At 36.0% G+C, this 15,954-nt stretch overlaps 1 protein-coding gene across 6 annotated transcripts in view; it reads left to right on the forward strand.

Annotated features, from left to right (window-relative positions):
* Positions 1 to 15,954, forward strand: part of LOC112858881 (putative ATP-dependent RNA helicase DDX60) — a 114,185-nt gene that overhangs the window by 21,767 nt on the left and 76,464 nt on the right. For all 6 annotated transcript variants that reach the window (XR_015250137.1, XM_086703904.1, XM_086703905.1 and 3 more), the window contains 6 exons: positions 4,202 to 4,343; positions 5,532 to 5,687; positions 8,806 to 8,911; positions 9,859 to 9,974; positions 11,465 to 11,625; positions 15,554 to 15,806. Coding sequence is in view for 5 of the 6 variants with exons in the window: in XM_086703904.1 (XP_086560030.1) it covers positions 4,202 to 4,343; positions 5,532 to 5,687; positions 8,806 to 8,911; positions 9,859 to 9,974; positions 11,465 to 11,625; positions 15,554 to 15,806 (934 nt within the window). In the remaining variant the exon portion in view is untranslated. The remainder of the gene's footprint in view (positions 1 to 4,201; positions 4,344 to 5,531; positions 5,688 to 8,805; positions 8,912 to 9,858; positions 9,975 to 11,464; positions 11,626 to 15,553; positions 15,807 to 15,954) is intronic.

Consider the following 15,954-nt stretch of genomic DNA (forward strand, 5'->3'; position numbering starts at 1 on the left):
ATGGCCATAGGCACAAGGAAAGCAACTAATTGGATGGTATGGAAAAAAGGGACAAGATAATTTAGGCACAAAAATGCTATTAGTGGATCTATACAGTTTGATGGAAAATAAAAAAGGAAAAGAGACTTTAGTATCTTTGCAAGAAGGTAGTAAAAATGATAGACTAGGAAACAAAGTTTCCTGGAGACAGACCAAATGGACTCTATTGGATAAGGAGAAAGTAGAGGAACTGTAGAACTGGAGGTCCTGATATGATCAATAAAGAATTGTGAATGATCATTAGACAAAGTTAAAGGCATGGGTCAACAGGTGGGAGTGAGGAAGTATTCATCAGGGAGTGTGGCAGATGCTATTGTTGTTTCCTTATCTATGTCTCCCACTTACCTATTTTTCCCTCTTACTGTAAGTGCAACTCTCTGCCTGAAGGTTTTGTTTTCTTGATCTGAAATGCTGGGGTATTAATGTTTCTCATGCCTTCCACCAATGACAGATGAGGAGTTGGTGGATGAAGACCCCAGCTTCCTTGTATACAGGTTGAGATAACTCTGAAATGTAGTTAGGGATTCTTTAGGGACTGGGGAAAAATAATAATTGTTGGTCTATGTATAACAAATATTATTGAAAAAGACAATTACAGGGGCGCCTGGGTGGCGCAGTCGGTTAAGCGTCCGACTTCAGCCAGGTCACGATCTCGCGGTCCGTGAGTTCGAGCCCCGCGTCGGGCTCTGGGCTGATGGCTCAGAGCCTGGAGCCTGTTTCCGGTTCTGTGTCTCCCTCTCTCTCTGCCCCTCCCCTGTTCATGCTCTGTCTCTCTCTGTCCCAAAAATAAATAAACGTTGAAAAAAAAAATTAAAAAAAAAAAAAAAAAAAAGAAAAAGACAATTACTATCTTCTGCCCCCCACTACATCTCCCTCATAAAGTGTCCATGAGTTGAGGAGGGGGAGAGAGTTGGGGAATAAGTGAATAGAATCACCATAAGCGGGGTGGGAAGGGCATGATAGAATCTTCCTAAAGTTTCAGGGGTCTGTGTATAAAAAGAAGCTGTGATTTAGTTCCCAGGAAAAAGACTGGGAGAAAGCTACCCTCACCTAGGATACCTGTGGCTATGTATGCCAGGGAACTTGTCTGGAAAATGCAGTGTGTTGTCTAGGCATGAAAGTGTGGGAAATCTTCCCTATGCTTCCTGAGGGAAGGCATCTGAAAATTCCTGTAGGCTCTAAATGAGTCATGGTAGTTGATCGAGAGGGAAGGAGAACCTGTGATTCTTCACAGAGTTCTCAGAAGCCAGATGAGGGGATTTAAGTGGGAAATGACATGTAAAAAAAACCCTCTAAATTTGAAGACTATATTTCAGTAGACTAGGAATTCCATGGAACCAACTAGAGGCCAATCCATGGCCATTTGACCATTTAATCTCTATAGAAGAGATCTGGGACTATTGCCTGTATAGAATACTAAAGAGTGAGGTATAACTGGAGACAGCCATACTGAGTGGTAGGCACTTTTTTTTTTTTTTTTTTTTTACTGAAATGAGGATGACACTTAGGTAACACTCCTGTCAAAGTCTGGCATGGGAGATGCAGTGGAGACTCATGAAGGGAATTGATCTGAGTGTGACTAGGAAGTAATTGAATTGGATTTTTCTTTGTAGTGCTTAGATTGTATTTATTGAAATAGCATAATAGGGATGTAGGATCAACAATTAAAGTTAAGAAACAAATATTCATGATTGTTTATCTAGGTTTGTATTTATGGGCATTTGCAACTGTTCTAACAAGTGTTACAAGGTTTTGTGTTGTGGTGAACACAATATCATGTGGTTCTGCTGATGCTTTGGGGAGAAAATATTTTCCTATATCCCAAATCCCATTGGGGAATTTTTCTCTAGGTAAGTTTTAAATGTTTATGTATTTATTTTGAGAGAGAGAGAGAGAGAGAGAGAGAGAGAGAGAGAGAGAATCCCAAGAAGGTTCCACACTGTCAGCGCACAGCCCCACAGGGAACTCGATCTCAAGGACTGTGATATCATGACCTGAGCCGAAATCAAGTGTTGGATACTTATCCGACTGAGCCACCCAGGTGCCCCTCCTTTATAGAGTTTTATAAGCAATTTTCTTTATGGACAATGGTCATTAGGTGAAAAGGATATTATAAAGTCTGTCTAAATTGTGGAATGTTCTAAGATGGCTCTGCAGGACATTGTGGTTGTAGCTGATAGAAACCATCATTTTTTAATTAGGATGGCATGGACTTCTGGGCAAGATAGGAATAGCTACCAGTTATTTGGCACCAGATTTATGTGTGTACTTTACCTAGCCTATTAACATATAATACTACTACTCTTATATCTTCATTTTACAAATGAAAAACTTGGGCTCAGAAAGGTTAAGTGGCCCATTAGCACAACTGAGTGATCGAGTTGGAGCTAACTTCATTTCTCTCCAGCCTCCAAATCTGTGCCCTTCCCACCATCCTCTGCTCTCTTAATGTTGGGAAACAACTGATTATCCCACAGTCAAGCATCCCTCTGTTCCTTTCTATTCTCCATGCTTCATTTTGGTAGCACCCAGTGACTGGAAGTGTAAATTCAGGTAGCCTCTGAAATGTTCACAAAGAAAGGCATGTTCTGAGACCTCTGGAGAAAGCAGCTAAGCAAACTGAAGGGAGAGTTTAATGTTTACTCACATCTTGACACTTGGAGACCACATGGAGGCACCTCTTGTAGGAAGTGTATAAAATGAGGAATATTTGCTATACTATTTTCACACGTTACTGTGTACTTAGTAGTATTTTGTGAAAGGATTAGGTGGAGAGAACCTTACATGACAGTGGTTTTCCAAGTATGGTTCCCTTGACCAACAGCATCAGCATCACCTGGGAACTTCTTAGAAATGCAAATTCTTAGGCTCTATCCCAAACCTACTGAATCAATCTCTGGGGATGATGCCTAGTAATCTGTGTTTTATCTGAAAATCTTTCCATGTGAGGCTTATGCTGAAGTTTGAGAACCACTGCTCTATGGCTCTGTGGAGGTCTTTTTAGTATTTTATTATTGTTTAAATTACACTATAGGCAGGAGGCTCCTACTTTGATATTTATGATTTCTCATGAACCTTGGGCAGTCTCCCTAACTTATTTGGTCAAAACTAGGTTTTCAAAGCAGTAGCCCATAGCCACAAGTGGATATTGAGCGTTTGAAATGTGGGTAGTCTGAATTGAGGTGTGCTCTAAGTTTAAAAGAAACACCAGATTTCAAAAGAATTTAGTATGAAAAACACATAAACTATTCTGTTGATATTTTTACATGGATTACACATTGAAATGATAACATTTTGGATAGGTCATGTTAGATCAATAAATTAATTTTGCTTTTTTTTAAAATGTGACTTCTAGAAAATTTAGAATGAGATATATGCTGCTTGCCCATGTTACGTTTCTATTGGATACTTCTGGGGTCAGTTTCCACATCAACATAGATAAATAAATTGTTCATGTTCGGAAAGTGTTTGGTTTTATCATTGAGGGATTGTGGAGCAGAGAACACTCGGTTTTCCCCCTACTGAACTTTATTCCCCAAACGCTATCATTGGCTGAAAAGATGACTAGGCTTTTACTCGCTGAGGTTGTCTACTCATGTCTACTCAGCTCTGAACTAAGTGTGGCCAGTGAAGACATTCTGCCTGTGTCAGACATGAAGATAACCTCACTGTCATAAACTCCACAAGAGCACACCAAAGTAGATGGAGCGGAATCTTTGAGTTTGAGGATTCAGCATCTTCCCCTGAACAAATGCCATATTTTAAATTCTCTTTTGACCTGAAAGTAAAACCAGAAAACATTAAAACCTCAGTAAAGAACAGAGGCGCATTTGAAAGCAGAATTATTTCTGTAGCATTGGAACTATATCTGTGCATTAGTGTGAGGAAAAAAATTGTATTGAGTCCAACACAGGTTTCTGTGATTCAGAATAAGGAACAATGTTGAATTAATTTTTTGGTCAGTTTGGTTTTATTTTATGATCCAGTCTTTTTAGATATAAAGCATTCATCATTATCCAGCTCAAAAGGTCTTACGTTAATAAGAATTGGAGGAACCTTGCCAACTTGTCTTTCATTGGATTATTGATGTGTTTGAAGTTGTATAATAGTTTATTGCGAGTATAGCAATTGTCAGTGACTTGGTTTTATTTCTAATTTTCAGAAAAAGTGGTGTGAATATTTCATCCTAAGTAATATAAACATTTTTGAATTTTGGAATCTGAATTTAATTCACCTTTGCGACTTAAGTGATGAGCTTTTGTTGAAGAATATTGCTTTTTACTATGAAAATGAAAATGTTGAAGGTACCATCTTAATATATTATAATAATGTACTTTCACCCAGAGATAAACATTATAAAGAACTTAAAATTTCAAAATAATTTTCCTATATGTCCAACATATAACAATTATTTTCCTCCCAATCTTTGTTTATACATGTATATAAGTTTTATTTAGTTGCAATCAGAGTGAATGTTATATTTTTAAAAATTTTAACTTAATATACTCCACAAGTATTCTTAGAAAAAATATGTGTTTGGGTATTTAGCATTTCTGGATCATTTTAACAGTTGAATTTTTCATTTAAATATATGCATAACATTTAAAAAATATTTACTTTAATTAATATAATCAACCTATTACTATGAGATATTTAGGGAATTTTAATTTTTTCCCAAAGATAAAGCTGATTTGGGGCGCCTGGGTGGCGCAGTCGGTTAAGCGTCCGACTTCAGCCAGGTCACGATCTCGCGGTCCGTGAGTTCGAGCCCCGCATCAGGCTCTGGGCTGATGGCTCAGAGCCTGGAGCCTGTTTCTGATTCTGTGTCTCCCTCTCTCTCTGCTCCTCCCCCATTCATGCTCTGTCTCTCTCTGTCCCAAAAATAAATAAACGTTGAAAAAAAAAAAAAGATAAAGCTGATTTATATATTTGGAAAAAAATAAAAAATTAAAATTTATTTTTCTTTCTTTGAATTATTTTCTTAGAATAAATTTTTTGCTGTTTCTTAATAGCCAAAAGGGAAAAAAAAAACATGTTTTAAGAGAGCTATAGCCCATTGTACACTATTGAAACTTATTTGACCTCTAGAATTTGGTTCCTACACATAGCAAACATTGGAATGAGTTAACTGCATTTAAGTTTAGCAACCCTCTACAAATTTTCTCATCTCTGAAAAATGAGCTTTGTTCAGTTTTATTGGTTGTAGAAGTTATATGTGGCATAACCTTTTTTAACCTTATAAAATTGATATTCACAGTTATTGTTAGTTAAGACAGTTGTAATCTTAATACTTAGCTATCAAATAGGAAAACAAGATAATTTGAAAATCTATAGTCACATTAGGGACCATATTCATTTAGGTATCGTGTGGAACTCACTGAAAATTTCACTGTTTGAGAAATATTTCAGAACTCTATGAATTTAGTAAAAATGTGTGCTTCTCTATATATAGGGATGACTTTTAATGTTTAGTACTTTTAAATATTATATAGGCCTACATTTGAATTTGGGAGATGTCATTATGAAGGATTATGAACATCTCTGGAATACTGTGTCAAAGTTGGTCAGAAAGTTTTCTATTGGAAAGCCATTTCCTCTGAGAACAACAAAACTTTCTTTTCTTGAAAAGAGTCCATCACCAATCAAAGGTAATAAATCTATAAATTAATTTGAAATGACAGTTCAAGTCTCTGAAAATGTTTTGAATGCACCACTAACTAAATGCTACAGGTCTAAATTATTTTCTGGCACTATGCATTTTAATAATAAGTTACCTCTCACTGTATCATTGGGGTTATATATATATATGTGTGTGTGTGTGTGTGTATATATATATACATACATATATATATATACATATATATACATACATACATATATCTACACACACACACACACATATATATATATGTATGTTTTGCTCGTAACTAATTGTTGCCAGTTAAAAAAATGCCAGTTATATGTGAGTTTCATTTCTATCAATATGGCGGTATAAATCAGGTGAAAAATCTCTTTCGGGAAACAATTGAAATGCTGGTCAGACACACCAAACATCTTTTTGTATTATCATAGCTAAACTTAAAAAAATAGAAGGGAAATTCCAGGAGTCAAAAATAAAGGGAGAGGCTGATCTCTGGGTAATTCAAAATGAATTACTCTGATAATTTTTAATTATAAGTCCATCTTCCCAAGAATCTGTGGTTTCAATTACATTGTAAGTAGGGTCAAGATAACACTAAGCCAGATAAATAAGGTGATCAGAAGAATCTGGTACATTCTCTGTTGGGGAAAAACATCATAAGGCCTGGTTTTACAGGATACATGTTTTACTCATACTCTGAAAAATCTGACTACAAATACAAATTTATAAAACAACAGAGGAAATAAACTGCTAAGAGAAACAATAAGCTATGGAACTAGAATAATTTTGTAATTATCAAAAGTAGAATATACTATATACATACTTAAAATGCTTAAAAAAATATGAAATTTGAAACATGAGAAATAAAGTAACCAAAGTTGTAGAAATGAAAATATTGTCAATGGATAGGTTAAAAAGCTGATTGGATATTGCTAAAGAGAATGTGTGAACTAGAAATAGATCTAAAGAATTACACTTCAAAATAGAGATGACCATGTTATATACCTTAAGCTTATACAATATTATATGTCAGCTACATCTCAATAAAGCTGGAAAGAACTTAAGAAAAAAAAGAAATAAGAGATGAAACAATAAAAAAAGATATGTCAAAAAAGAAGATATAACGAAGAAGTCAAGCCTTTCATTCATTTGGAGATTCACAAGGAAAGAATGAACCAATGTGGGTTAGACAATATTTGAGGAGATCGTGGCTGGGTATTGCCTGGATTGATGAAAGACAAGGATTGCACATATAAGGATGTATGATGAATCCCAAGTGGGCTAAATTAAACATAAGCACGTATACACTCATAGATAAAAACACACACTGGATACAATATAGTAACGCTGTAGAATACAAAAAAATAAATATCTTAACAAGAGTTAAAGAACAAAAATTAGTCTATGATACACTACCCTATAACAATGATAGAAATCAGAATATAGTGAAATTACATATAATTCTTAAAATATCATTTAAGAATGAAGAAATAATTCACCATTGTAAGAAATACAAAAACGAATTTATCCATCATCATAGCATCACAGAAGATGTTTCCATACGATTGAATTTCAAGAAGAATAAAATGTCCCCCTAAGGAATATGAGAAGGAAAGCTAATGGGAATTTGGGATGTGTTTATATATTTCCAAATATGGGGGAAGAATATATATACTTTTATATCCAGATGAGTTTCACCAAGACTTAAAATTTTATTTTTTATTTAAAAAAAAATTTTTTTTTAACGTTTATTTTTGAGACAGAGAGAGACAGAGCATGAACAGGGGAGGGGCAGAGACAGAGGGAGACACAGAATCTGAAACAGGCTCCAGGCTCTGAGCTGTCAGCACAGAGCCCGACGCGGGGCTCGAACCCACAGACGGTGAGATCATGACCTGAGCTGAAGTCGGACGCTTAACCGACCAAGCCACCCACGCGCCCCAAGACTTAAAATTTTTAAAAAAATTTTTAAGTGTTTATTATTTTCGAGAGAGAGAAACAGAGTGCGTGTGGGGAAGGGGCAGAGAGAGCAGGAGACAAAGAGTCCAAAGAAGGCTCCAGGATCTGAGCTGTCAGCAGAGAGCCCAAAGCAGGACTCAAACCCATGAACTGTGGGATCATGACCTGAGCCGAAGTCAGACGCTCAACCAACTGAGCTACCCAGGCACCCCTCACCAGACACAGACTATTGAGTGCAAGTAATTTATTGATCCCAGGAAGAGCAAATAAGGAAGTGGTTAGGTAAGATCGGGAAGAGAACAAAACCAATGTAGGACAGGCTACTGGTTTCCACTGTGGGTAACTACAGGTAGATTTCACTGAGAATCTTAGAATGGTGTACAAACCACCTCAGAGATGTCTCACCTGAAGAGACTGGGGCATTTACTGTGAAATTCTTGTCATGTTTTTGGCTGAGGGTTATCTCTGGGGCAGTGGAGACTCAGCACTTCTGGCCTTCTTCACATGGCTGTAAGAAGAAAAGTGCTCTGGCAGAGACTTGGAGGGGGAAGATGTCAGGCAAACACAGAACAGTGAACACCAAGGGATTAATAGGCACAGAAATAGCAGCTTACCTAGAATTATGAACCAGATAGTAATAAAAAAGCATTTATTAGCCAAATATTATATATAGGATATATGTGTGTTATGTACGGTATCTATCAAGTTTATGTGTATATATAGAAATACATATACACATATATATCTATACATGGATATCAAAGAGCATGTAAGAAAATACTGTAAAGATACCAAATTTCATTTCCCCTAACTTCTTTTTTATTTCATTTTCTTAAAAGTATTTATAGGGTAGATATCTGAGTAAGAGTTCCATATTCAAATTCCTTATAATGGGGGAAAATAAAAGGAATAAAGAGGACACAGGTATTTTTCTACTTACTTACCTATGTGCCTAAATGGTGCCTATTTCGTTATACTCTGCTATGTTCCAAAATGTTTTAATGTGGGTAATAGCTGTATGGGAAGGTCTGGAATTGATAAATGTAAATAAAATCAATGAAAAATGGTTTTTAATGTAAAACTTTACAAAATGATGTATAATATTCCTGTATGAAAGTTTCACATTTGACAATGTCTTAATTTTTTTTTTTTTTACTTGTTTACAGATACTTCCAAGGAAAATATTCCTAACTTGGGTTTTATTCCAATGTCATGTGAATTGGTTGATAAGTTTGTTGGTGACATTTTGAAAGATTTGCCTTTCTTAAAGAGGTATAAGAACAAAAATGTCTCAATAAATGATTGGGTGGACAAATGATTTACAACAAATGTCGCAATTCTATGAAGTGCAACAGATTAAATGGAATATATTAGATGCAATATGTGTTTGTAATACCGAATGAGTTTAATAGCAAATTTATCAGTGTCTTTGATATTAACTAGGTTAAAATCAACATGGTTTAAAAAAATTTTTTTTAATGTTTATTTCTTTTTGAGAGAGAAAGAGAGACAGAGCATGAACAGGGAAGGGGCAGAGAAAGAGAGAGTCAGAGGATCTGAAGCAGAGTCCAGGCTCTGTTCCGTCAGCACAGAGCCCAACGCAGGGCTTGAACTCACAAACCACGAGATCATGACCTGAGCTGAAGTCGGTCACACTGAGCCACCCAGGTGCCCCCAAATCAACATGGTTTTAATCTTAGAGTAAAATTACTCCAGCTGGGGTTGCCTGGGTGGCCCAGTCGGTCAAGCGTTTGACTCCTGACTTTGGCTCAGATCATTATCTCACAGTTGGTGAGATCAAGCCTTGCAACTGGCTATGCGGGCTGTGCAGAGTCTGCTTGGGATTCTTTATCTCCCTCTCTCTGCCTTCCCCTGCCAATGCATGTGCACATGTGCAGCTCTCTTTTTCTCTCTCAAAATAAATAAATAAACATTTTTAAAAAAGTACTCCAGCTGGATGTTTTTAATTAATGGATCAATAATGAATATTTGTTGATGTTGATGGTACTGTTAGACATGTTGGCTAGATTCTGGGTTCTTAGGCACCTAATAAACTGCTTTCTGGATTCGAACACCCACATCATCTTACAGAAAGAGGAAAGGTGGCTGTGATTTTTTAAAAATATTAAAAAATGAAATCTAAAAAAATGAAATCTGTGCTGTGTTCTGTTTGGAAGCATGAAATTTAAAATATGCATATATTTCTTTTTGTATCATAGCGATGATCCTGTTGTAACTTCACTGGTTAAACAAAAGGAATTTGATGAACTTGTGCATTGGCATTCTCACAGACCGCTTAGTGATGATTATGACAGGACAAAGTGTCAATTTGATGGTGAGTACTGTGACTCTGGTGAAATAAATTAATATCAATTTCAGTCTCTGCTTTTTATTTTGTAATGAAAAATTATCAGGTTAGGAGCCACAGTTATACTTCTTTTTTTTTCTTTAATTTTTTTTGAGAGAGAGCTCATATGCATGTGCACGCAACTGGGAGAAAGACAGAGTGAGAGGCAGAGAGAGAATCTTAAGCAGACTCAGGGTTCGATTTCACAAGTGTAAGATCATGACCTGAGCTGAAATCAAGAGTCAGACACTTAACTGACTGAGCTACCCAGGCACCCTATAAGTTATATTTCTTGAATAATGATAGTCTACAAGGTATTTAGATGTATGACAGTAAAGATGGTAATGAAGAAGTCCCACTTCGTTTACTGATAGTCATAGGTACACAGGTATGCAGATGTCCTAGGAAGTGAACCAATCCTGCATTTGTCCCCATAAAAATTAGAAGCTGTTTTAAAGAAATATGGTTTATAGTTAAAATGCCTGTGTATTCCTTGAAGTTCAAAACACCAAGGCCATAGTCTTTCAAGCAATTTCAGCTGCTTTTACATCACCCAGTTGATTACGTGTACCAAGTTCTAGCATTTTATGTACCTTCCTGCTGAGGACGGTTAGAACTGCAAAAAGAGGCCCATGAGATCACTAACAGTAGATCCATAGAGATCGAATTAGGGATCTTGTCTCATTGGTTCCCTTGTCTTCATCTCACTTTTGTCTATCCTGACGCTTAACCTCCACCCTTCTTCAAGTTGACAAAACTTACAGAAGAATTGAGGAGTGTGCATAGTAAGCTCGCTCATATGAAATACTTGTCAGTCTGCGTTTATAAATGGCTACTAAGATCCTGAAAGATGTGGGGGGGTCTTTTAGATTAACCATTAATATCCTTCCAAAGTGGTTTAATTTGATATATGTAGATATAGACACAGAAAAATTAACCAGCTTAATTATTGTCTAAATTGTAGTTTGTTTTGGGTGTGGGAGCAAGTCATACCTTGATTGTTGGGATTTCCTGTGTCATTGGATTTTTCCATAGTGAAAGTATTCTTCAATTGCTAAACTGTTGGCTCTGCAGCTATGGTTGGAGTAAGGATTTTCCTATCAAGTGATGCCAGAAGCCAGAATATCTAAGATGGATATATTCTAGATTTTGCCCCTACCTTCTTCTTAAACTCATTCACAGGGCACATAACAGAGGTAATACCTAGAATCTGTCATTCTTTGTAGCATCCTAATATTTGCTTTGGGAAGTAGACAGTGAAAGAGTGTTTTGTCACTTCTGTCCTTTAAATAAAGTAAGGAATTATTCCATAGACAAGATTTAGCCTGACTTAAGATTCCCTCTTTAACAAAAGTAAATCAGACTAAATTACTATTCAAACTAAAAAGCACATGTGTGCATGGGATGGTATGAAGAATTAGTGAGAATGTTATTGAAAAAAAATAATAGTTTTACATTTCAAGTCTTTTCTTTTTCAGAAAAATCTAGAGATCCTCGTTTTCTTAGGTCTGTGCAGAAGTATCATGTTTTTCAACGATTTTATGGGAGCTCATTAGAATCAGTCTCTCCAAAAGTTGTTGTAACTCAAGCTGTCAAGCCAAAGAGTAATTTCAGTGTACCCAAGAACAAAAAGGCACATGTAGGTTCTATTAATTCTATCACATTTAAAACTTTTTTTTTTCTTTTCTTAAGTTGATATTTGTTCAATTCCTTTGGTAGTTTCTTTCCATGCTATGCTTTTTCTTTTTATATATGATCGTTGGATTATTTATTATTTATTTGCTAAGAAAGTCTAACCTCCATATAAAAGGTTATATATGATCCACTGTGCATAATAAAATATATATATGTATTTGGAAAAGAATATAAGATATTAAGTTACTAAAGGCTTGGATTTAGAAATGTTGAAGTAAGATTAAAAATATAGTTCTTTGGGAGTTCTGGTCTATGATGACAATATAGGAATTTCCTGAAGTCACCTCCTCCTATAGACATAATGAATTTACAGAGACATACAGAAGAATTCTCCATGAAGACAATCCAGAAACTAGAGAAAGAACTCCTACACATTGGACAAATGAGAAAAAACCCACAATGAAACAGGTAGAAGAGGCTGAGACACATTGTCGCCAAAAACTCCACCACTGGTGCAGAGACACAGTTGGGAGAGAACTCACAAGTCTTCAGTTTTTCCCTCAGGAGGAAAGGATTGGGACCAAAATTTTGGGTCTAGCACCCCAACATTTTAGTTCCACCTGAGGAATGAGCCTCCCTAAAACATCTAGCTTTGAAATGCCAACAAAGCTTGCATCCACAAGACCCACAAGACTTTAGCCTGGCTATCTCCCCAGGTCTCAGCACAGAGGCAGCATACCAAACTGCTCATTCCCTATCTTTCTCCGAAAGAGGCTGATTTGCATACTTTAAAAGCAGGGAAAGAGGACTATAAGCATTGTTCTAGAGAAAACTATCAAATCACAAAGGAAGAGAAAAAGAGAAGAGAAGAATAAAGTCAGAAAAAAATTAGTGGCAATAGTAAGTCAATACCTATTAACAGTTAATTTAAATATAAATGGCCTAAATTCTCCAATCAAAAGACATAGAATGGCTGAATGCACACTAATACTAATACTAATATTAATATTTCATTTATAATTGCATCAAAATATCTAGATATAAATTTTACCAAGGAAGTAAAACACCTGTACTCTGAAAACTATAAAACATCAATGAAAGAAATTGAAAGCGACAAAAAAATGGAAAGATACTCCATGCTCTTCTATTAGAAGAATTATTGTTGTCAAAATGTCCATACTACTCAAAACAATATACAGATTTAATGCATTCCCTATCAAACTACCAACAACATTTTTCACAGAACTAGAACAAATAATCCTAAAATTTGTATGGAACCATAAAAGACCGCAAATAGTCAAAGTAATTTTGAAAAAAGAACAAAACTGGAAGTATCACAATATATACACAAGATATACTACAAAACAGCAAGATATTGGCACAAAAACAGACACATAGATCAATAGAACAGAATAGAGAGCCCAGAAAGAAACCCACACATATATGGTTGTTTCAAGAAAAAGGAGGCAAGAATATATAATGGGGGGAAAGACAGTTTAATAAATGGTGCTGGGAAAATTGGACATCTGCCTGCAAAAGAATGAAAGTAGACTCCTACCATATAACATGCACAAAAATCAACTCAAAATAAAGACTTGAATAAAAGACCTAAAACCATGAAACTCCTAGAAGAAAATGGGGTAAGTGCCTTGGCATTGTTCTTAGCAATGATTTTTTTTTTTTTTTTTTTTGTATTTGACATCAAAAGCAAAGGGAACAAAAGCAAAAATAAATAACTGAGGTTACATCAAACTAAAAGCTTCTGTATGCCAAAGGAAACCATCACTGAAATGAAAAGGCAGTCTACTCTATGAGAAGATATTTGCAAAATCTATCTCTAATAAGGGGTTAATATCTAAAATATCTAAAGAACAGGGGCGCCTGGGTGGCGCAGTCGGTTAAGCGTCCGACTTCAGCCAGGTCACGATCTCGCGGTCCGTGAGTTCGAGCCCCGCGACGGGCTCTGGGCTGATGGCTCAGAGCCTGGAGCCTGTTTCCGATTCTGTGTCTCCCTCTCTCTCTGCCCCTCCCCTGTTCATGCTCTGTCTCTCTCTGTCCCAAAAATAAATAAACGTTGAAAAAAAATTAAAAAAAAATATCTAAAGAACATATTAATAGCAAAACAAACAATCTGATTAAAAATGGGCTGAGTACTGAAAAGAATTTTTTTCTTTTTTTAAATTTTTTTTTTTTCAACGTTTTTATTTTTATTTTTGGGACAGAGAGAGACAGAGCATGAACGGGGGAGGGGCAGAGAGAGAGGGAGACACAGAATCGGAAACAGGCTCCAGGCTCTGAGCCATCAGCCCAAAGCCCGTCGCGGGGCTTGAACTCACGGACCGCGAGATCGTGACCTGGCTGAAGTCGGACGCTTAACCGACTGCGCCACCCAGGCGCCCCAGAATTTTTTTTTCAAAGAAGATATATGAATAGCCAACAGGTACATGAAAAGGTGCTCAACATTACCAATCATCAGGGAAATGCAAGTCAAAACCACAACGAGATGTCATCTCAGACCTATCAGAATGGCTGTCATGAAAAAGGAGGTAACAAGTGTTGGCAAGGATTTGGAGAAGGGAGAACTCTTGTGTACTGTGTGTGGAAATGTAAATGGTACAGCTACTATGAAAACAATATGGAGGTTACTAAATTAAAAATAGAACTACATAGGAAGTACCAATCCACTTCTCAGTATATATCATAGGAAATGAAAACAGACTATAGAAGAGTTTTTATTTTCATAGCCAATTTTATTGTTAGTGAGATCATCCAATTACGACTTTTTCTCTCTCATTTAGGGCTAGCAAGAAGGTTCTGTGTTTTTTGTTTTGTTTTTTTGAGAGATGTTATAAAGTAGAGAGTTTGCAAAAATTCTTATTACATACTATAAGATATGAAGACTGGAAAAAAATCCCATTTTTTTCTTTTATGTCATTAGTAATTAAATAAATTCTCTCATTGGGACTAAACACCCTCAACATTGTGTAAATGTGCTTTTGTAGCAACTGTTCAGTAAGTCTGCATATTCAAGATATAATAAGCATTGTGTATGGCAAAGGGCCAAAGGTCACTCTTATTGAGAAAGAACCATGCTGAGTTAACCCACTTGGTAGATGAAAACATTGGGACACCTCAAATAATATTGATTAGAATTAAGTATTGAGAAGTGTGGCAACTAATATTGACTTTATTATAGGCAAAGTTTAGATATTAGTTTCATGACTAACCTGAGTAGTGGGAGGTTTATCAGAATTTTCTTGTCAATACATTCTCCAATTTGAATTTTTAAAAATATTTATTTATTTTTGAGAGAGAGAAGAGAGAGAGAGAGAACACAAGAGCAGGGAAGGGGCAGAGAGAGGGAGACACATAATCCGAACCAGGCTCCAGGCTCTCAGCTGTCAGCACAGAGCCCGACGCGGGGCTGAAACTCATGAACCCTTAGATCGTCATGATCTGAGCTAAAGTCGGATGCTTAACCGACTGAGCCACCCAGGTGCCCCTACAATTCTCCAATTTGTTTTTTGCAGATTAATAAATTGGGTTGGTGAAAGTATAGTAAAGTGGGTCCATATTGTATTTAATCCATTACAGGGAGAGCAGCAGGAACAAATGCAGGAAACATGAAAAAACAATGGCCTGATGTTTCTGATCTACACCACTTGAAATCTGCAAAATTATTTGTGGAGAGGCTTTTTAGTCTTAAATTTAATTGTCATAAATTTTCAATTAACAGAGGCTTTAAGAAACAGATACTAGGAAAAAAAAGGAAACAGATACTGAAATTAAAGTTGTTCCTATTCAAGAATGGGATGATTGTCAAAATAATCAATATAGACTTAAAAATATTCTCCCATATGTGAAATTTAATCTTGGGATATTTCCAACTTCTTTTATGGTATGTTGTTTTTTTTGTTTTCCTTTTTGGTCAGGAGACCAAGGCTGAAATAATTACTAGAGAGAATAAGAAGAGGTTATTTGCTAAGGAAGAACAAAAAGAGGAGGAAAAATGGAATGCTCTGTCATTTTCCATTGAAGAGGAAATGAAAGAGAACTTAAACTCTGGAATAAAGAACCTGGAAGATTTTTTAAAATCATGTAAAAGTAACTCTGTGAAATTTCGAGTTGAAATGGTCGCATTAACTGCCTGCTTGAAAGCGTGGAAAGAACAGTGTCGCGGTAAAGGTATGTGACTCTATATTTTTTGCTTTGATAACTGGAGAATTAATAAAATAAGGTAATGATAATGGATGTCATTTATTAACTGGAAATTTGTGTTAGAAGCTTTAGATGCATTATGTGATTTTATCCTTACAAAATTCCTGTAAGTCTT

Source organism: Puma concolor, chromosome B1 (assembly GCF_028749965.1).
Source record: "Puma concolor isolate L17-30 chromosome B1, mPumCon1.1.hap2, whole genome shotgun sequence".
NCBI lineage: Eukaryota > Metazoa > Chordata > Mammalia > Carnivora > Felidae > Puma > Puma concolor.